The sequence below is a fragment of the Nelumbo nucifera genome, chromosome 3, assembly GCF_055504915.1.
Source record: "Nelumbo nucifera cultivar China Antique chromosome 3, China Antique-T2T, whole genome shotgun sequence".
In the NCBI taxonomy this organism is placed as follows: domain Eukaryota; kingdom Viridiplantae; phylum Streptophyta; class Magnoliopsida; order Proteales; family Nelumbonaceae; genus Nelumbo; species Nelumbo nucifera.
This window is the reverse complement of record NC_142651.1, coordinates 14,947,102-14,969,852: the sequence shown is the minus strand read 5'-3', so window position 1 is coordinate 14,969,852 and position 22,751 is coordinate 14,947,102. Positions and strand designations below refer to the sequence as shown.

General features: G+C 44.3%; 1 protein-coding gene across 4 annotated transcripts; it reads left to right on the top strand.

The window, feature by feature from the left end:
- The first annotated feature begins 240 nt into the window (after positions 1-240).
- LOC104597516 (putative CRM domain-containing protein At3g25440, chloroplastic) lies at positions 241-22,501 on the top strand. 4 transcript variants are annotated; one of them, XR_016084161.1, is made up of 6 exons: positions 241-1,303; positions 4,688-5,162; positions 5,508-5,909; positions 7,717-7,871; positions 9,502-9,557; positions 21,577-22,501. XR_016084161.1 is itself a non-coding variant. In XM_010259101.3 (5 exons), exons 1-4 carry the CDS (start codon positions 1,197-1,199, stop codon positions 7,867-7,869), a joined length of 1,137 nt encoding a protein of 378 aa, XP_010257403.1. In that variant the 5' UTR covers positions 241-1,196; the 3' UTR covers positions 7,870-7,871; positions 21,577-22,501. The 4 variants fall into 4 exon arrangements, 2 of the variants coding, with proteins under 2 accessions (XP_010257403.1, XP_010257415.1); XR_016084160.1 differs by lacking the exons at positions 9,502-9,557; positions 21,577-22,501 and adding exons at positions 13,453-13,880; positions 13,965-21,570; XM_010259101.3 differs by lacking the exon at positions 9,502-9,557.
- The last annotated feature ends 250 nt before the right edge of the window (positions 22,502-22,751 follow it).

Sequence of the window (22,751 nt, the reverse complement as noted above, 5' to 3'; positions counted from 1 at the left end):
AGCCATGCTAGCCGTTAACCAGGGCCGCCCCGCAAGGGGATGAAGGTCTAGGAGTGCCAAGGTTAGGCACCCAAGGAGGTCGACCACCCCTCCTCAAAGAGTACGTTAAGCTTCTGGTGGTCTGCCCGAAGATGACATCAGTTCTCCCAAAAATCTTACAGGCGAAAATGACGGGCATGTCCCTAACGTAAGCCTGCCAAGCGTAGGTAAGGCTAAGCCTGTGCTGAACCGTAACAATAGGGCAGCTGGACGGATACTCAAAACACGTATTGCCGAACCCGACTAGCATGCAAGAGCTGGACAAGCTGCAAGGAGTCGCCTGTGATGTGAGGAGAGGGATAGAGAGAGTTTGGAGGAGAAAATCCTTTTAGATATCCTTCAGTCTGCTTGTTTCTATGACAACTCTTTTGGCCATTTAGTGGAACGGTATATCTCCACAAATTTCTGACAAAGGCCTACGGGTTTATCATCGTTAAAAGCAATCCATCGAATACCAGTTGATGTAGAGGTGAAGTAAGAGCGAGTATAGGGTGAAGAGTGGTTTTGTTGGCTGTTTCAATAATTTAAATGGTGTAAAATAGAGAGGAGGAGAGGGAGGGGGGTAGAGATAGGGAAGGTGGGTACTGGTTTGGTTCTCGGTTGTGGCTTGACATCGTTTACGATCAAAGCTATATTTCGATAAAAGAGCAAACAAATGATGGAAGTGGAACTGAATAATGAATGCTTATCAAGCGTGTGATTTGTACAGGTTATTGAGACAAGGAGGCAGGTTACTGAGAAGGGTGATTTTATCATCAATGTGATCTCTGAAATCAGATTTTATCATCAAACATTTCATTTTTAAAGGGACTTTCACTCGAATATGGCCAATTTGGATCTGGTTTGTTATAACTTACAAATTTGAATTGCATTTGTGGTACGAATACCATTTCATGTTGTATCACTTAGTCGCCAGTCGCCGAAGGAAAGGAGAAGAGTGACATAGAGAGACGGAAGCTCGTATCTTTCTTCGCACATGGACTAAGGGAGTCCCGTGTTTAGGAGAGGTGGCTTTCCCTAAATGGGAGGACACTGATGGCGGACAGAGTGGGAAGACAGACGATTCCATCCCGAGTCCCCTGTAGTCGTTACGCAGCAGCTAAACGAGGTTTTTCAGTAAAATTTCTTTTTCGTGAAAAACATAATCTGAGTTTTCCATGGCGTCTCTGGTTCGATTCGTCAGTCATAAGAGGCTTCAATCCATACACTCCGTAATGATTTCTTTGTATCGAGACACTGTATTCGATCACTCTCTTTCATCCAGGTATTGCTTCTTCACCTCTAGGTTCGTTCTTTTTCAAGGATTTTGTAGTTTAATGTTTCTCTTTATTTTTATTGATAAAAAATGTTTCTTTTTTATTTTTGTGGTTTGGATATCACCTTGCATCCATTTCGTCGTCGTTCACTTTCAAGATTTCATTTTGGATTTTATAGTAACGAGATAGTTTATAATTCTTCCACTTAAATATTAGTTAGATTAATTAGGTTAATTACGTATTTTAGCATTTATTTCAACAATTAGTACAATGGGCTAGTCTCTTTCCGGTTGCTGATTGAGGCTAATTATGGCGGCATAGTGTTAGTAACATGATCTGTGAGTTGCAGACTGTGAAGTCACCAACTAAAGTCTGCTGAACTGTCAGCCTCGACTAGATTTGCTTGATATAGTTGTAACTTCCATTTTCCTTTTTTCTCTCGACTCATCCTTATCTGAATGCACCTTCTCTAGAACTGAGAGCTGGTCAGGCCTTACATGTATTGCAGTTTGTTATGAATGTCAACCATGCAGATTCCCTTTCGCATTGGTGGTCGTTCTGATTTTGCCAGTGGCTAGGTCTGTTTCTACAATCAGCAACTTTGAGTTGCAAAAGGGTTTTGAATGAGAATGGTTTCTCAAAAATAATGATCTTTAGTTCTTTACTAGTGTTTTCTTTCATAGTTGAAGAGAAGAGAAAACTTTCCAGTCCTTTTTATCTTTCTCCCATTCATTTTCAAGTTGACACCAACGACCAATCCATGATGAAAAGGAAAAAGAAGAAAAAGGAATGGCTAATTATGAGTAGAAGAATGGGTTTTAGTCTCATTCAAGCATTTGAAAGAGACAAGTGGAAAAATAGATGATTCTAAGATAGAGAGGATGAACTAGGAGTATAATCATTTTAAGACACAGAGGAAATCCTTGGTAAATTCAGAAATGAAGCCTGTATAATTTTGGTGAGAAAGTATTGGGTATAACAATAATTCTTATAACTGACCCATAGACTACAAAGTGAAAAATAATGTCCACGCTATATTACCTTTTGGATTCATATCTGCTAAGTGCTAACCTTTTGAATTCTGCTAGTAAATATTGAAAACTCCAGAAAAAGAAAAAAACCTTATCCTCTTTTTTTTTTTTTTGAAAAGTGGATTAGTATGGTTGATTGAGTAAGGTGATTGCCATCAGTAATTGGATGGATGTCTACATGTTCAGTTGGCCCTTGGCCCCAGAGGCATCTTATTTGGGAAGCTAAATCTTTGCCATATCGCTTGAACAGCTTGTTCATGTAGATTTGTAGATCATCAGATGACAAAGAAGGGGGTAGGTAGAGTTGACTTAGTAGGCCTGAGATTTCATTTACTAAGCCTTCGATATAATTTTATTACTTGAGGTTGAGAAATGTCACTTTAAGATGTTTACTTGTTCCCTGCATTCATTTTATTATTATTATTATTATTATTATTATTATTATTATTATTATTATCATCATCATCATTATCATTATCATTATGATTATCATTATCATTTGAGGATTGGTATAGTATTGTATTGAAAGAAAACATTTCACAAAGAGGGCCATGTAAAACAAGCGACTGTACATTGAGGATTTACAAAAAAAAACAACATATATTTGAGAAACTGAAAGAGCATATCTGTGAAAAAAATTTGCAGTAAAAAAAGCACTGTAAGGCTTTCCTTTAAACAAACCATGCATATCTGCCCAAGACAGAAGCATTCCTGATTCTCTTGGTTACCACAGCTTCTTCACTTATACTGTTTTCTAAAGATACATGCATTTCTTCCTCACTCATTCTATTATATATTACTATTAATAGTGTTGTGTTGTGAATTTGTGATTGTTGTTACTGATTAAAAATGAAATGAACTGAGGTTCAATTTTGAGAACGAAATTATTGATGTTCTGTTTGGACAAAACAAGTATGATGTTTAAACATACCAGGATTAGAAATTTGTCCATAAAATGTATTTTCACACATGAAGCTAAGGTGGCATCCTTTTTCCCCCAATCCACTACTTTTTCCATGGAGCTAGTTTAAAGCCTGTCATTTTTTCCTTGTCTGAACTATATGGGGCCGACTAAGTTAAAAGCCTCCATCATGTGCTAATTTCAATTTTCAAGGTCATTTGTCACATAGACTCTCCTAAATGAACAATGTGTTTGTGTCAGACATGCATTCACCAGAGTCCATGGATTATTGAGGACATTTTTACATGACATTTTCTGTCTCCTAACTTCATCATCATCATCATCATCATCATCAAAGCCTTATCCCTAGTGGCAGAGCTAGGAACTTTCTTTTGGGGGAAGCAAATTAAGTAAGAAAATGAGATAGGGAGTAGAGGAGGTAGGGTTTGGAGAGAAATGGGGCAGGAAGGTTTGGGTCTGTTAGCAGTTTTTTTTTTTTTTTTAAAGAAAATAAACAAAATTTTTAGTTTTGTGAATTGAAGGAGGGTTAGAGAGTGATCCTTAACATTTTAGTGGGACTTTCAAGGTTGGGGAGGGGGGGGGGGGTGCAAGGACCCACTTAATTATGCTTCTGACCCTGCCTCTTCTTACTAACTATATAAATAGTGGTTTTAACAAAAAAGTTTGGGGGACTAAGGACCCCCCACCAATATGCTTTGCTCCACCCCTGCTTATCCCAACTATATGGGCTTGGCTACATGAATCCTGTTTTGCCATTCTGTTGTTTAGTGCCATATCCATTGTTAAATAATAAGTGCTTAATCATTTCTTGCTACTTCAAACCATGTCCTTTTCGGTCTGACCCTAGCCCTTCTATCTCCTTCAACTTGCCACAGATCACTTCTGTCTCCTAGCTTATTTGACATAAATGAACAGACAATGTAACAAATGTGACTTAGTAATCAAGGCAACATTTTTTGCAGGTATATAATCTTAGAAAGCATAAAATATGAACTATTTTAATAGTATAAACTTTTCCATAAACATGTCCACGAGTCCATGTTTTATCATCTTGCTGAGTCAGACTCCTGGATGGACATGTGTCAGAAACCCTTATTGTTTAAATGAACTTCTAAAGAACCAAAATGGCCAAATTCTGGTAATATTGCCTGAAGTAGCATTTGTTGTTCTCTTTCTATGGATTAGTTATCTATGTATGTGCATTTTAGATTTATTTATTTGTTTCCTATTCCCACTTTTAGTCTGTGTGGAAGCTCGAATGAATAAGAAAACGAGTAAATTTCTTCTTGGCTTTCAAATCTGATGGTCTTTCAAGGCTAAGCAAGATCCTCTCCTTCAACAATATTGGTTTTTAGGGACACTGCAGTGTTTGGTAATAATGTTTATCTGATGACTTCTTTGTACTACTTTATGATTAATTGGTAGCATTCTTTATGCAGGGGTTCTCTGGTCTGTTTCTGCTGTTCAATTCAAGCCATGCCTAGACTCTTATATTTGCAGAGGACAATTTCCTTTAAATGTTTTTTTACTCATGTTGCATGTGCACACCAGAGAAGCTATGGAGCAACTAGCTGTAGCTTAGAATCGTTATGCATGTCTACTCTGTTTTCTTCTTTGTGCTCAAAAAATACAAATTTGCATGAAATCCATAATGCTCTTTTAAAATGGCAACAAGTTAAATACATGAGCAATGTTCCAGTGATGCTAAAAACAGACAATGATATGGTTAGATTTTGCCTTGATAAGTTACCGCCTGACAAGAATGGGTCCCAAATAAAAGGGAAGAAGATGCCCAAACGTGTGAAGATGTCCAAAAAAGCAAAACTAAATGAACTCAGATTCTACCGACTCAAGGCCAAGAAGAAGATCAGGTCCCCAAATCCAGAAGTTAGGATTAGATACAAACTTGAAAAGGTTGGTATACTTAATGCAACTCTTCTTTCCCTGTTTAAGATGCCACTTTCTTTCTACCATGTAGATGCTCTAGACAAGTTTTAAATAAAAATTATATGAATAAATTCCTTGTGTACATTCTAATTCTTTTTGGAAATCCTTAAATTATCTCTGAGCTTGAACCTTTATATTGGCCTCACTGTAGGATTCACTATTTTCAAGTGATTTCACTAGAAGGAGAAGAGGGGGATATCACATATGCCATCTTGCATTAGTGTCTTTCTTCTGTTTTCGGCAAATATATATATCTTCAGTAATGCAAAATATTAGATCAATATCACTGAAATTTTATTTTACCTGCCACAGGCTAAACGGAAGGAGCTGTGGCTGATTGAAAAGCTGAGGAAATTTGAGGTTCCTAAAGCTCCGGCTGAAACATATGATCCGGAAAGTTTGACTGAAGAAGAAAGATTTTACCTAAAGCGCACTGGTGAGAAGAAGAAGAATTATGTCATAGTTGGAAGACGTGGAGTATTTGGAGGTGTAGTTCTCAATATGCATCTCCATTGGAAGAAGCATGAAACAGTGAAGGTTGTTTGTAAACCCTGCAAGCCTGGGCAGGTTTATGAATATGCTGAAGAACTTGCACAGCTAAGTAAAGGCATTGTAATTGATATAAAAGCCAACAATACTATAATATTCTACTGTGGAAAGAATTATGTCCAACCACAGGTTATGTCACCTCCAGATACCCTATCCAAGAACAAGGTACTGCTCTCCATCCATCCTCTATTTCATCTTGGAAAGAAAAGATTCAGTAGCTTTATTTATTCACTTGCAATTTGATAAAGAAAAAGGAGCATAATTAATAAGAACCCTGAGAATCTGGGAAAGAGTTATAGAGGTGCATAATTAATAGCAGATGTTATGGACCTTGTCATCAGCACCCTGAGAATCTGGGAATTTCCAAACCTTGAAAGTAGGGGTGCTCATGGTTCAGTTAACTTAACTGTGGGCCTATTTTCCAAACCCAACCGGTTATTGGAAAACCGTGAACTCAAATCGAACTGAAGCCAATCAGTTAACTGGTTGATCAGTTTGGTTCGTCTATTTTTCGGTTTTTTGATATTTATAATGTATATTATAAATAATATACAAATATATAATAAAAATACTAGAAGTACATATAATATATTATTTTATAAAGAATAAATAATATATTATATATCATAAAAATATATATTTATATTAATGCATATATTCATTTATATATATAAAATATACCGGTCGATTCAGTTAACTGCTGGTTTTTTGTATTAGTTAACTGAAACTGAACCAGTAACTTTGGTTGTTCAAAAATACTGAACCAACTGGTTCGGTTAACCGGAATTTTTGGTTTGGTTTTTCAGTTTTTGATGATCACCACTACTTGAAAGGAGGAAAATCAATACTTTGTTATCTTACATGAGGGGGGTTGGGCACTTGGGCAGTCCTTTTTGTAAACCCTTATCTTCTTTTTAAATCATGTTCTCCCATTTTAAAACTAAGGAACACCAAAACCTGTTAACTTTGAACAGGACAAAACCTAGTTGACCGACAACTATGACTTTGACTTACATAACTTTTAATGTCATCAGTATTACTATTACAACTAATCTAATATAACAATAACTTCCAAATTTTATACAAGCTCAAAGTAAAATAAAAATGACCATATAATCAGAAAATAGCTACTATTTATTATGAAAATATCCCATGTATCTATCTAGTTGACAATATCTCCATATCCACAAATCAAATTGCTATGAAACTTCATGTGATGCAATAATGTGCCAAAGTCAACTGTGGATAAAGTTACTTTCTGATCAAATGGTTGGGTTTCTCAATATAATGAATTGTTCTCAAGCTGGGCATCCTGGGAAGTGCAGCACTGCAAAATTTCCTTGTTCCTTCCATTAGCTTATTTATGTCTTTGTCTCTATAACTGATAACTCTTTATCATTTATCCCCATCTTGAGTGAACTCAACTCTGATGAGTTTATGCCTGATACTGTTCATATTGCCTGCCTTTTGTCCACCATGGTATCCTATTTTTTTCTAAACTCATTTTATGGATTTGTTGCTTCTTGATTCTAAATATTTGCTTCAGGTAACATTTTCACTTATAGCTAAGGACTGGTACCCAATGTTGGTCCCAGATTTTTTTTGGGGTGGGGCACAAAGTGGCTGCTCTCTGACTTGAACCCATTTTCTCTTGCTTTCAGCCTGAGATTTTATCACCACACCAAGCAGTGATCCCCATTTTTGCTCCTATAGATGTTTTACAAAAATAGAATTGTTATTGTTGTTGCTGTTGTTGTTGTTGTTGTCAGTGAAGGCTTTGAGTTTCCAGATATGGGAAAAGATTGAAATTCCTATTTTATATGTGTATTTCTTCTTTTATACCTGATTAGAATGTATCTGTCATTTCAGACGTGACTATTTTTTATACTCTTATCTTGCACATATATGGTGAAATCTTAGCTTCAATATGCTAATGTTCTCTTTCTGCTTCTTATTTCTCTGAATGTTGCAGGCCTTGGAAAAATATAGGTATGAACAGTCTCTTGAACACACAAGCCAGTTCATTGAAAAATTGGAGAAAGAGCTAGAAGAGTACCATAAGCACCTTGCTAGATACAGAAAGGGAAAAGAGACTGCATCAGATGATTCTACATCTAATATCTGATGGTATTTCTCTTTCATATCAGCTTTTATATTTCTTAAATATTGCTAAAAGAAAAAAAAATAAAGGGAAATCTCCTATAGGGTTGGTATAATATTGGGGTGCTCTTGTTTATTGGGCTTTTTCTTGCCCTGAGACCACAAATATAATATTTAAGTTGAATCCAACCATATAGGTGGCTGAAGCTTTGGATCCTAGTCCAGCATCTATCTGGTTATGATTGTCATGTCCATGTAATGATTAGTGAAATCTCAGGCAATGATTTTTATTTCTAAGCTAATTAAGTTCAGGCAAGAACATAACCCTAGCTGGCTAGCTGCATTCAAAATTACAAGAAAGAGTCACGAATCATCATGTATTAAAGCATCAAGTTCTCATCTCTAATCTGAAGGTGGAGAGCAAAGTTTGATAAGGAATCTGAAGGAGCTGGTGAAGAATTTTGAGCTCATCTCTAATCTGAAAGTCAACCTTGATAAGAGTTGCATAGCAGGAATCAACTTAGAGGAAGAGGAACTGGACTTTTCTGTAAATATTTTGGAGTGTTATATCGCTAGTTGGCCCTTGACGTACCTAGGACTTCCTCTAGGTGCAAACCCCAAGGAAAGTAGATTCTAGAACCCCATAGTGGAGAGATGTGCAAAGAAACTGGCAGCTTGGAAGGGGAAATATGTATCTCTGGGAGGAAGGATTACCCTGATCAAATCCACACTTGCTAACCTGCCAATCTATTTCCTATCAGTGTTTAGAATTTCCCAAAAAGAAGCCAAGAGAATTGAGAAGATTATGAGAGACTTCTTGTGGGAGCTGGATGATGGAAGGAAGGATCATTTGATTAAATGGGAGGTGGTTTGTAGAAATCTTCAACAAGGAGGATTGGGTATTGGTAGTGTGGATAAAAAGAATAAGGCATTGTTAGGGAAATGGCTTTGGAGGTGGCCGGTGGAAAGGGATAGATTGTGGCATGAAGTAATAGCCAGCATAGGGAAATGGTTGGGAAGTAGGTGTATCCAACAAAGCTACTCTGGCCTTGCCTTGGAAAGCTATTCACAATATCCTACCTCACTTTCTCCGCTTCGTCAGGAATGATGTTTGTTCTGGGATTTCTGTTAAATTTTGGGAGGATATTTGGCTTGGTTCTTGTCCGTTAATGGAACTTTTCCCCTCATTATACTTGGTTTATTTGTACAAAAATGAGTTTGTATCAAGGTTTGTTGTTTCCCCTTCAAATCCTATGGACCTCAACTGGGACTTTGGATTTCGTAGAGGTCTTGGGTATAATGAAATTTTGGCTTGTTTGGACCTTCTACAACTCCTTCAAAATGTTTGCTTGGTACCTGGTAAACTTGGCAAGTGGATTTGGGCCCCCAACCCTAAGGGCTTGTTCTCTTGTGCTTCTTTGTTCAGACCTTTTGTGATTCCTCAGTTTCTTCCTTTCCCGTCAAAGAGTTTTGGTGTAGACCCATTCAACCAAGGTAAGAGCCTTCTGCTAGGAAGTAGTTCATGGGAAGATAAATACTATGGACTTGCTTTAGAAGAGAAGACCTAACTCCTGCCTATCCTCGAACTGGTGTGTCTTGTGCAAATCCAATAATGAGAGTTGTTGCCACTTACTGATTTCCTGCCCCTTTGTTGCAGATTTTTGGCTTTGGTTTTCTTCTTTGTTTGGGCGCAGGTGGACGTTACCTACGAAGGTTACTATGTTATTTGATCCCTCCTGTTTTTCTTCTTAATATAAAAATATTTTTATTTAAAATAAAGAAAAATGAGATCTCCCCTTCCTCTTCATCCTCCTCCTAACCCCCCTCCTCTTAAGGAGGCATACGCCTCCTTGTGTTCGGGAGGCTTACGCATCTTGCGTCCTGAATTACGCCTCATGCCTCTAGGTAGTGGAACGCTTCGCATCACGCCTCCATGTTTTAAAACATTGGTTGCGTGTAGGCCAATTCAACCTGGTTGGACCTTTTCTTCCCTTCTATGGTCAAACCATTATGAAGGCCATTACCCAATATTGGTCCCAGATATTTGGGGTCTTGGGAGGGGTAGATTTGGTATGCCCTCAGATTCATACCCACATTCTTAAGCTTGCCAGTCTGGCATTAACCAAATAATGCCCCCCATATGGTGAACTGTTATGAATAGAGTAGAAGATCAAGACTGTAATCAGTCTTGAATCCTAATAGGTTTTAGGTTTACAAAATAGAAGAAAAGTGAGAGAAATGAGAGAGAATAGAAGAGAAACAGGAGAACACAAGTGGTTGAAAGGAGGGACAGATTCTAACAGATCTGCCGCCGCCACTTTCTTATTATTTATAGGTTATGTTTAGTACATAAATGGAAATGACACATTTGCCCTTAGTACTTACATAATAAATAAAGTAAATAAAAGCTAAAATAAATAACAACTGAATTAACAAACTGACTCAAACTGACACTACTATAATTGAAACAAATAACTACACATGCTGTCCTACGAACACAGTGGGGACCACTGCAGTGGGGCCCACATCAGTGTTCTCTACACTCCCCCTCAAGTTGAGATATCTATCATTCCCAACTTGGATAGGTCTGTCTCTAACTTCTTCCTTGGTACAACCTTGGTGAGGATATCCGCGAGCTGCATATTAGATGTGATGTACGGAAGACACTTCTTGTGATGTGACCCTTTCTCGCACAAAATATCGATCAACTTCGATATGTTTAGTTCTGTCATGCTGCACTGGGTTGTGGGCTATATTAATAGCTGCCTGATTATCACAATACAACATTAAGGGCTTTTCATAGTCAATACCCAACTCTTCAAGTAGTGACCTCAGCCATAAGATTTCAGCCACTCCATTAGCCATTGACCTGTATTCCGCTTCAGCACTGGAGCGGGAGACAATACTTTGCTTCTTACTCCTCCAAGAGACAAGGTTACCTCCCACAATGGCACAATATCCAGAGGTAGACCTTCTGTCATCAACACTCCCAGCCCAATCGGCATCTGTATAGACTTCCACACTCATGTGATTATTGTTCTTGAGCAGTATACCTCTACCCGGGCATCTCTTCAAGTATGCTAATATTCTCTCTGCCGCAAGAAGATGAGAAGTTCTAGGGGAGTGCATGTACTGGCTAACAACACTAACTGCATAGCTGATATCCGGCCGAGTGAGGCAGAGATATAGGAGCTTTCCAACCAACCGTTGGAACATAACTTTGTCTTCAAGAGGCTCTCCGCCCTCTGCACTAATCTTGTGATTTTGTTCGATGGGTGTATCAGCCAGCTTAACACCCAACTTTCCAGTTTCCGCCAACAGATCTAGAACATATTTTCTTTGAGAGATAAGAATCTCCTGCTTGGATCTAGCAACCTCAATACCCAAAAAATATTAGCATACTTGATGAAGGAGCTGTTTGAGGGACTCAATCTCATGACTGTCATTTTCTGTCACCACAATATCATCAACATATACTGCAAGTAGTGTCAGAGAGGACTCCACCCTCTTGATGAATAGTGTATGATCTGACTGGGCCTGTACATAACCAAACTTTCCAAGGGCTAATCTGAACCTATCAAACCAGACTCTACGTGATTGCTTCAAACCATACAATGCCTTGTTCAGTCGGTAAAACCTTCTTACCTGTCTCTGTATCATAGAATCCAGGAGGCAACTGCATGTAAACCTCTTCTTGTAAGTCTCCATTCAGAAAGGCATTTTTAACATTCATCTGAAACAGGGGCGAAGAATGATTTGCTGCAAGGGATAACAGAACTCAGATGGTGGTCATCTTGGCTACTAGGGCAAAGGTCTCCAAGTGCTGGAGTGGTGAGCGAGGTGAAGTCTTGAGTTCGGATAGGGGAGTGTCCCGAACTGCCATGAGGCAGGTCAGTTCGGGTCATTGCCTTGTGTGAGGCTCGAGGCCCAAGGGAGAGTTTGGGCTCCTTGTAGGGAGTTCGGACTGTTGGTAGGGAGTTCGGACTACTGGTTCCTCCCTTTGGTGCTCGCGCCCCGGACGCGCTATTGTGTCGAACTGTTTGCCTTTGCCATGTGTTGAGTGATTACGAGGTCGGGCCAAATCTTCCTTCATCAATTGCCCCCCACTCCTCGTGCTAAGGGTCTTGCCTTGGTGCGGGGAGTTCGCAAGGTGGCAGGTGGATTTGTCCCGTACTTCGAATCTCGGTTGACTGATAGCACGATGTGCGTTGTCAGGGTTCTTTGGGTTTCTTCGAGCGCCCAAAAGGCGGGAAACGCGCCGACCTGCCTACAAATGCCGACAGACGTGACAACGCGCTATTTATTTCAAAAATTCAAAAAGCGCGCCGCTGGAAGACTTGATAGCAGGCGTCTTTTCAAATTTTGAAAACATGCCGCTACCACTTTTAATGTGAGGAGACGTGCGCTGGCGTTCTGTCAGTTTCAGAAAGACGTGCGTCAGCGCTCTGTCAGTTTCAGAAAGACGTGCGCCAATCACGTCTAGGTCTCAGGGGACGTGCGGTCAACGTGACTGCGGGCCGTCGGATTGGCTTTGATCTGTGTTGTTGCTTCTCGGTCACTGTGGGTATAAATAGTGGGGGACCCCAGTCGCTTTGTCACTTTTGTGCTTTGTCTCTTGAGCTCGCGTCCAGGCTTTCAGTTTGCGTTCAAGGTTTTTTGCTCGTTCAATTTCCCGTAGTCTTGTTCAAGCTTTTTTCCGGGTGAGTACCTTCTTGAAATCCACCTTCTTTCCTCGATGTTTAGCTTGGATAGCTCAGACGGTTTTTCAAGTGGGTCAGATGCAGGTTCCACGAACCAAGTTGCATCCCCTGATAGTCCTAGCGAGCCGGAGGTAGAGCTCGAGGAAGAGTTCGAACCCGTAGGTCGAGTCGCCTTGGGTAGTTTGGCGTCCACCTCTCGTCGGGGTCGGACGTTAGACAAGTTTGGCCCCTCGACCATGATGCCTGAGGGGCTCCAATCCCTTATTACCTGTTACAATTTGCCTGGGGAGTACGGTTATTTGGGTAGTTTTCCTTGGGAACACGGTTCTGATGAGATCGTGATATTCCGGGAGCAGCTCGCTGCAGGGCTGCGATTGCCTTTCCATCCCCTCCTTGTTGAGGTCTTGAATCACTTCGGCGTTACGGTCGGCCAACTTCACCCGAACTCCATTCGTAATTTGGTGGGGACAATCTCCCTATTTTGCGAACAGGGCTTTCCTTTAGACTTGGAGATCTTCTTTTCCATCTTAATGCTTAAGAAGCAAGCGGGTCTCCTCCCCGGGCGTAGGCGTGCGTATTACCTATCTCCTTGCCTGGGTTTTAAGCTTTTACATGAACTTCCTAACAAGGTCCCGGCGTGGAAGCGAGACTACTTTGGGGTGCGAAGTATGCTGGGGTGGCCGTTTCAGATCGGATGGGGGATGGCCGCCCCTGACTCCGGTGTTACACTTGACAAAGAGACGGTGAAGGGCCTCCGGCAATGGGCGCGGCTTGGGCTAAAGTGCCAACAGTATTTGATGGAGGCCAAGCTCATTGCGGCCGGCCTGAGTTCGGGTAGGTTCCTTACTTAGAGGTTCTATTTTGTTCTGTCTCTTGCTTTTTTCTGATGCCAAACTCTTTTTTTGCAGGTGTGATGGACTCAGGAAGGACTCGTGGTGGGCACTTGTTCCAAGGCATGAAGAGGAGGAAGCGAGTCGCCAAGCGTACTCGCGCCGAGCTGCCCCAGGATGCGGAGCCCGAGGTATCGGACTACCCGTCAGATGATCCGCCCAGGGAGCTCGAGATGGCTCCTCCAATGCAAGAAGCGGGAGGGGGCCCGTACGCTGAGACTACTTACACGGGGGCTCTCACCTACTCTGGTGCTCCTTACTCTAGGTTTGCTCATACGTGAGCTGGGCCCTCGGGCTCGGGGGCCCCAGGGGAATTCAGGAGTGTGCTGTCGCCGACCTACGCTCTTCAGAAGAGTAAGGAGGCCATTTTCCCCGAGGAGGTCGCGGCGTGGACTGATCTCCCTCTGCACCAGGTGGCCTGCCGTGCTGTTACTCATGCCATGGTGGTAAGTCAGACTTTTTATCGAGCTCTTTTGCTTTTATCCTTCTTGCTGTCATTCTTTTGATCACTCGTTCTTTCTTTTTGGTAGGTGAACTCTTCTATCCACGCCTTGGCGGCCCAGGTGGAAAGGAGCTCGAGGCAGGCGCGAGCTGCTGAAGAGGCTCTTCGTGTTGCCGAGACGACTTCCCGAGCTGCTGAGGCGGCTGCTCGTGCTACAGAGGCCAGGCAGGCGAGGTCTCAGAGAGATGCCGAGGCCATGGGAGTCGTAGTGAAGCACATGGTGGACCTGAGGCTGGATTTGCAGCATCAGGTCGAATACCTTCAGGAGGACATTAGGGAGAGGATGCAGATCTTTTGTCAAGGTATTGAAGATGCCAAGAAGAAGGCTGTTGATGAGTACATCGCCTCCCCGAGCTTTGACGACCTAATGGTGGACTCGTACCAAAGGGGCTTCAAGCTAAGCCGGTGGATGATCCGGAATACGTACCTCGAGCTCGATATCAGTGCCATATCCACTTCACGCATAACTCAGGAGATGGCCAATGCTGCTGATGGTGAGCCAGATTCCAAGGGCGAGGCAGGGCCTTCGGGTATCGTTGAAGTGCCTTCCGATAATGAAGTAGCTCCGGGCCTGTAAATTTTTTTTTTCGAAATGTACTCCCTTATTTTGAAATGGAATGACTTTTCTTTTGGTTAACTATTTCTGAGATGCCGATGTCCCTATTAGTTCGTTGTCTCTGTTTCGCCTTTGGCTTTCTTCGCTTGCCTATGCCGAGGTTCCTTTGTTAGCTTGGCATCCTAGCCCTAAGGCTTTGGTGGCGATTTTATCCACTTCGCTTGGTGGTCTATAGGTAGTATCGCTTTAAGTTGACGATGTTCCATGTTCGGGGTACTTGCTTACCCTCTAAGGTTTCGAGCTCGTATACCCCCCCGAGTGCTTTCTTTACTCTGTAGGGTCCTTCCCAATTTGGTCCGAGTTTGCCCACGCCGGGTTCGGGTACCATGATCTTACGGAGAACCAGGTTGCCGACGCGGAAGCTCCGCTTTACTCTGGCATTGTAGTACCGAGCTACTTTTTGCTGGTAGGCCGCTGTTCGGATGTGCGCGAGGTTTCTTACCTCATCCAGTAGGTCGAGGTTGGTGCGCAACTCGTCTCCGTTTGTTTGATCGTCATATGCTTCTAGTCACAATGTAGGTATTTCGATTTCTGCCGGGATTATCGCTTCAGTGCCGTAGGTGAGGTTAAAGGGGGTCTCTCCCGTGGCGGTTTTTTCCGTAGTTCGGTGAGCCCATAGAACATTTGGTAGCTCGTCCGCCCACAACCCTTTAGCCCGGTCTAGTCGTGCTTTCAGTCCGCGGAGGATGACTCTGTTCATTACTTCTGTCTGACCGTTTGCCTGCGGGTGTACGACCGATGTGAAGTTCTGACGAATTCCCATATCTTGGCTCCATTCTTGGAACTTGATATCCTTGAACTGTTTGCCGTTGTCGGAGATCAGTACCCGAGGTAGCCCGAAGCGACATACTATGTTCTTCCAAAAGAAGTTCTGTATGTTTCGGGCTGTGACTGTTGCCAGAGGTTCAGCTTCTATCCGTTTTGTGAAGTAATCTACAACCACCACTAGGAACTTTCTCCCACCTATTGCTGGCGGGAATGGCCCCAGGAGGTCGATGCCCCATTGTGCAAAGGGCCATGGACTAGTGAGGTACTTGAGGTCGGCAGCAGGCTGATGGTGGATATTGGCATGCTTCTGACACTTGTCGCATTTTCTGACGAGCTCGACGGCTTCTACCTTCATCGTTGGCTAGTAGTATCCTTGTCGAAGTGCCTTTTGGGCGAGGGCTCTGCCCCCAGGTGTCCGTCGCACAGACCTTCATGAGTGTCGCAGAGTACGAGCTCGGCTTCGGCAGGTCGCAAGCAACGCAGGTAGGGGAGCGTGTAGGATCGTCAGTACAACCGTTCGTCTATTATGACGTATTTGGCTGCCTGGCGCTACACCCTTTTGGCTACATTGCGGTCCACAGGGAGGGTTCCATCTAGTAAGAAGCTCGTGAGTGGGTTGATCCAGCTCGACTCTGCTTCAAGGACGGGAGCGACCTCCTCTGCCCCACCGAGAATGCTGGGCCGAGGTAAGTCCTCTATGTACACGGTTCTCATGGTGTTGACTCGTGCTGGCTAACCGGGACAAGGCGTCGGCCTCAGTGTTCTCTGACCTCGGGATTTGCCTGATGAAGTGTGACTGGAAGTTGAGCAGAGCCTCCTTTACTTTTGCCAAGTATGCAATCATAGTGAGCTCGCGTGCTTCGTATTCGCCCGTAACCTGGTTGACCATGAGCTGGGAATCACTGCAGATAACTACGTGCTTTGCTCTTACCTTGTGCGCTAGGTTCAGCCCGGCTATCAGTGCCTCATACTCCGCCTCGTTGTTGGATGCCGCAAACTCAAAGCATAGTGCGTATTCCAATTTCGTGTCGCTCGGGCCGCGTAGCACTATTCCAGCCCCGCTGCCCTGCTGGTTCGAGGAGCCATCTACGTGAAGGATCTAGGGCTCCTCATCCCAGTTCGCGTTTGGCCTAACCAGGAGAGATGCCACACTGGCTACTACTTCACGGGGTTTAGACTCTATTGGCTTGGGAGCTTCGGGCTCGCCCGAACTGGGGATCTCGGGCTTGACCGGCCCAGGGGCTTCGAGGTTAAACGTGCACTCAACGATAAAATCTGCTAAGGCTTGGGCCTTAATAGCAGTTCATGGCTTGTACTAGAGGTCGTACTCGTTGAGTTCGATGGCCCATTTCGTCAGTCGACTGGAAACCTCGGGCTTGAGTAAAACTTGCCTCAGAGGTTTGCCAGTCAAGACGATGACAATGTGAGCCTGGAAGTATGGGCGGAGTTTCCGAGCTGCTATCACCAATGTGTATGCTAGCTTTTCTATCTGCGGGTACCTTGTCTTTGCTCCCTGCAAAATTTTACTAACATAATAGATGGGTCATTGGACCCGATCTACTTCTTTTATTTGTACCGAACTAACCACCTCGTCGTTTGCCGAGAGGTATAGTTCTAGGACCTCGCCCTCCTCGGGCCGGGCTAAGGTTGGCACACTAGCGAGGTAGCATTTTAGCTCGTCGAACGCGAGCTGGCATTCTTGGGTCCACTCGAACCCTTTGCCTTTGATTGCTTTGAAGAAAGGCAGGCAGCGGTCTGCTGATTTGGACATGAAGCGGCTTAGAGCGGCTATGCGGCCGTTTAGCCTCTGAACTTCTTTTACTTTCCGGGGTGGTCTCATATCTAGGATAGCCTTTATCTTGTTCGGGTTGGCCTCAATACCGCGCCGGTTGACAATGTACCCTAGGAACTTGCCCGAGGTGACACCGAAGACACATTTGTTAGGGTTTAGTTTCATGCTAAATTGACGCAGGATTTGGAAGACAGAATCTAAGTCTTGTATTAATTCCTGTGAAAATTGCGTCTTGACGACTATGTCGTCTACATAACATTCTATTTTCGTGCCAATCAAGGGCCGAAACAGCCTATTTACAAGTCTTTGGAAGGTTGCTTTGGCATTTTTTAATCCGAAGGGCATGACCTTATAGCAGTACAGGCCGAACTTGGTTATGAAGCTGGTTTTTTCCTCATCGGACTGGTCCATCCTGATTTGGTTGTAGCCCGAGTAGGCGTGCAGGAAGCTTAGCAACTCATGTCCCGAGGTCGCGTCCACTAGGCGGTCAATTCTGGGGAGGGGGAAACAATCTTTCGGGCAAGCTCGGTTTAGGTCGGTGTAGTCGACGCACATGCGCCACTTGCCGTTTGCCTTTTTCACCAGCACTGGGTTGGCTACCCAGCTCTGGTAATGAACTTTCCTTATGAAATTTGCTGCGAGGAGCTTTTCGACCTCCTCATCGACCGCCCTCCAGCGCTTTGGGGCTAAGTTGCGTTTCTTCTGTCTAACGAGTCTGACTACAGGGTCAATATTAAGTTTGTGAGTTATAAGGCTGGGGTCAATACCGGGCATGTCAGTCGCGGACCAGGCAAAAATATCTAAATTTTGAAGTAAAAACTCACCAGTTCGGTTCGTAGTGGTTCCTCGACGGAAGCACCGATTTGTAGTGTGCGAGCTGGGTCTGTAGCCAAAGTCGGGACTGCGACCGTTTCCTCTGTGGGCGAAGCTCGTTCCTCGCCTTGCTCCGTAGGCTGCTCCAGTTCAAGGTCGTCGGCCGCCTTGGTTTTTCCCTTCAGAAGTCTGTAGGGAACTTCATTATCAAATAGTATGTGGAGACTACTGCCCGCAGGATATGCGTAATTGGCCGCCCTATTATGGCATTGTATGGGGAAGGGGTCGCGACCACCAGGAAATCATGGTTGAGTTTGACCGCACAAGGCCATGTGCCGACTTCTACAGGTACTGTTATTTTTCCGAGGGGCCTGACTTCCTCTCCGCTGAAACCCACAAGAGGAGTGTTCGCGGGCTTTAGCTTGCTCTTCTGCAACTGTAGCTGGTCAAATGCTGACTTGAAGAGGATGTCCGCCGAGCTGCCCGAATCCACGAGTACGCGCCTGACCTCGAAGTCGTTGATCATCAGTTTTATGACAAGCGCGTCATCGTGGGGGTAGTAGACCCCTCGCGCATCGTCTTTCGTGAAGAAGATCGGCTCTTCAGTCTTTGGTCTCTTTGGGGGGTTCTGTTCCTCTTGGGCTGCTTCGCGAACTGATGTCCGGGCCACTGCCGAAGTACACCCTGCTACCACCGAACCTCCCACTATTACATGGATGGTTCCCCGAACCGGCCTCTCTTCCGGAGGCTGTCGTTGCAATGGTTCGGCTGGTCTGCTGCTAGATTCGGGGGCATCCTTTCCGTGCTCCCCTTGCCGACCTGCCTTATTGTTATTATTATTATTATCATGCTGTACAAAATTCCTCAAGTATCCGCGACGGATGAGTCCCTCTATCTCGTCCCGGAGATTATTACACTGTTCGGTACTATGACCGTGGCCTCTATGGAAACTACAGTACAAATTTTTATTTCTCTCATTCAGATTCTCCTTTAGGCGAGGTGGCCACTTTACGTATGGGGTGTCCTTGATTGTCATTAAGATCTCGGTCCGCCTCGTGTTTAACGGCGTGTAATCTGTCCAAACTGCTAAGGGAGGTCGGAACGACTGGTTCGGCTTCGGCTCCCGGGCCGGGTTTTTTCTGTCGACTGGGTTGGAGGGCTCGCCTTCCCTCTTTCTTTTCTCGTTCCCGCTTTCGGTCCGTTGGTTGATTTCTTCCTCTGTTCTCATGAACTTATCCGCGAGCTTGAGGAATTCGGCCACGGCTGCGGGCTGGTTAGCTACCATGTGCCATTTGAACTCTTTGTACGTTACTCCTCTCTTGGCTGCCGCGAGCTGCACCGCGGGGTCTAATCTCGGTATCTGCAAGCACGCTTCATTGAACCGCTTGATGTAGCCCCGGATGGATTCTCCTTCTCTCTGGACTACTCCAAAGATGCTTTCCTCTGTTCTGGGGCACCACTTGTTGGTGACAAAGTGTGCGGTGAAGACCTGCACGAACTGGGCCCAGCATCTTATCGACCCGGGGGCCAGGTTCCTGTACCAAGTGCGGGTTACCCCCCTGAAGGTGGTGGTGAAGGCCACGCACATGCACGATTCACTGGCCCTGGCGAGGTGCATTTGGGACTGGAAAGCATCAACGTGGTCGTTGGGGTCGAAGGACCCATCATACTTGTCCAAAGGTGGGAGCTTGAAATCTCTGGGCATGGGGACTACTAGGAGTTCTGATGCGAGGGGGGAAGGAACTGAGAGAATCGGGGCAGCTTTTACCTCGTCCGAGCTCGTCTCTTCCTTACTTCTGAGCTTGGGCAGGACACGGGTGGCAGTTCGGCGCCTTCGTTGTTGAGTGGGCCTGGTACTGGCACTGCTGGCCTCTGTGTTGCCGAGCTCCATGGGCTCGGAATGCTGGTAGTCTGCTGCCAGGGCGCTGAATCGGTTCTCCGTGAGCGGGAACTCGGGCCTGGAGCGTCGAGGTGCTGACTTTGCGGGCGAGGTTCCTAACCCGCCTGCGAGCTGCGAGCTGCGAGGCGGGGGTGATTTTTCTCTCTCTTCGGCCTGGGGATGAGGCCTGGCTGTTAGGGGGGTTCTGGGGCCGGGAGGCTTTTCCCTGGTGGGGGCATCCATCCTGAGGGGAGGCCTTAACCGGCTTCGGAGCAGGGTGCCGAGGTGGAAGTAGTGGTTGGTTCAGAGGCAGTTGGGGGAACTGCTGCTGATAGTGATACTGGGAGATGTTGTGCAGTACTTGGTGCTGCTGGAGCTGATGTTGCTGGAATTGTTGCATTTGGGCTTGCATTGCCCGCATGCATTGCATCAGGTCGTCCAATTGGTTCTGGCTGATTGCCAGGGGGACAACAGTTGGTTCAGTAAAGGTTGTTTCGATAGGGAGAGGAAAGGGGATGCTCATGGCAGGAAGGTTTACGGGCGCCACTGCTTGTGGCGCATTCAAGCTGGGGATCCCATCCACCGAAAGGGGGATGGTGAGCTGTTTGACGCACACCACGGGGACTTGAAGTTGTTCCTCGGTGGTGTTTGTCTCTGTGCCACGTCTGGCGTTGCTAGAAGAAGCCATGAGTGTTGGGGTTTTTGGAGAAAAGAGGTTATGAGAGTTTAGAGGGAGGCTTTTAAAAGCGTTTCCCACAGACGACGCCAATTGATGGTGCGCAATCCGACTGGTCCTAGCTGTCAACGACCTTGCCTCTGAATGGAGTTACAGGGAGCCTAAAACAGAGAAGATGAGGAAGCTCCGGGGGGAACCCGGTATGAATGCTCCGAAACTCAAGTTAGAATTCTCTCAAAGGCAAGATAGAACCAGATGGCGCAAAGTTCACATACCTTGTTCTTGGGGGGTAGGGAACTTTTTATAACCACCTCGTGCACTCACTTCTAAGCTTCTGTCAGGTCGGGTATGATTACCTCTGGGCTCCTACCAGTTCGGGTGTCATCCCCTCTGCTAGACAGAACCGCCACTGCTCTCTTTGTCGGAGCCGTCTTTGCGACTGGCGATGATGGTGGTAGGTGGCGGTGGCAGGTGGCCGTTGAAATGCAGCTATCAAGCGTCAGATCCCAAGTCAGTCAGGTGCGCCGCCCTTGGATACGGACCTCCTCGGTGTCAGGTATGGTATGTTTGTTCAGTTCGGCGTCCTGGAGGCAAAGTGCTGGAGTGGTGAGCGAGGTGAAGTCTTGAGTTCAAGATAGGGGAGTGTCCCGAACTGCTATGAGGCGGGCCAGTTCGGGTCATTGCCTTGTGTGAGGCTCGGGGCCCAAGGGAGAGTTCGGGCTCCTTGTAGGGAGTTCAGGCTCCTTGTAGGGAGTTCGGACTGCTGGTAGGGAGTTCGGACTGCTAGTTCCTCCCTTTGGTGCTCGCGCCCCAGGCGCGCTGTTGTGCCAAGCTGTTTGCCTTTGCCACATGTTGAGTGATTACAAGGTCGGATCAATTCTTCCTTCATCAAGTACCAAAAACAAATAGAGAGGAGGGCTTGAGCATTTTAACTCCGATGAATCCCTTTCACATCTATACTACTTATAAAAAAGCAAATGCCCTTTTCTTTCTAGAATTTTCATTGGACAATTTCTATCCACATGTCTAAGCATACAGTGGACATAAAAATGGCATATATATTCCTTATTCTCACTTTAAAAACTGTCATGTGCAGATGTGCGCACCTGTTTACTAGTTTCACAAATAGTCGCTTGAACTCTAAGCGGCTCCTACCCAACAGTGAATGCAAGAGATCTCAGTGACAAACGCTTGAAGTCCACTTTCGAGATACAGGAGAATGATATGCCACATTTGAGAACGTCTTTGAAAGATGCCTGGATCGTAATTTGAAGAGATGTGCGGCAAACCAAGCTCATAATTTGAGGCTTCTAGAAGATAAAGTAGATTAACCAAGGTTTATCTGAGGCTCGTTAGATCTGATTGTGGAGCTATCTCAGTCGTATTCTTGGAGAGATGGAGGGAGGGATCTTTTAGGCCATGTTTGGTTTGAAAGAAAAGGTAGGAAAACCTATACAAACCTTGTACACGTTTCCCTACATTTTCTTTCAAACCAAATACAGCCTTAAATTTTTCTTGAAGAAGTCAGGTCTTAGTTTCTTGAATTCTAGTCTACAGTTGTATACCGAGGTTCTAAATTTCGGTATTGAAAAGTGTATCAGTATAGTATAGATATGGTGGAATTATTGAGCAAGTATGAATATCAAGAATGTTTCGATAAATCTTATAATTACATTAATAATACTAAATCTAAGTTTGAAATAATTATAAATAAGATATAAATATATTTTAAATTTGGGGATGTTTGGAAAATGAAAGAAAAATGAAGTATTGAATATTAATTAATAATAACTTTTATTAATACTATTCTATCTGTGAAGTATTTGAAATTGGATTAAAGGTTAAAAGGTAAAACCTTTATTGCTTAAACAAATTTACTGTGGTTAAGTGATAAAGTTTTTGTATTTGTATGTCACACACATAGGCATGAGCTTAATCCTCTAAGCTTCAATGTAATTTGGACTTTGGCATTAATTATGAATTTTAGTTGGTAATGTTTATAATTAGAAGTGTCTTCATCATCTCCTTCGTCAGCCGGTCTTTAGCCGTATAGTTTTCGGTTTTGGTGGGTCATCTCCTCTATGGATGTGACATTTGACACGATGGAATAAAAAAATGCAGTGTGGCACAGCGGAGTGAGAGATGGAAGATGCATGCATCCAAGGAACTTGTCAATTTTAGCGTCGTCAGTCCAACTAAGTTGAATTTGGATTTAACGGATATTAACGATATAAGATGGTGAAATCAACTGCACATGGCACATGGGCCCTG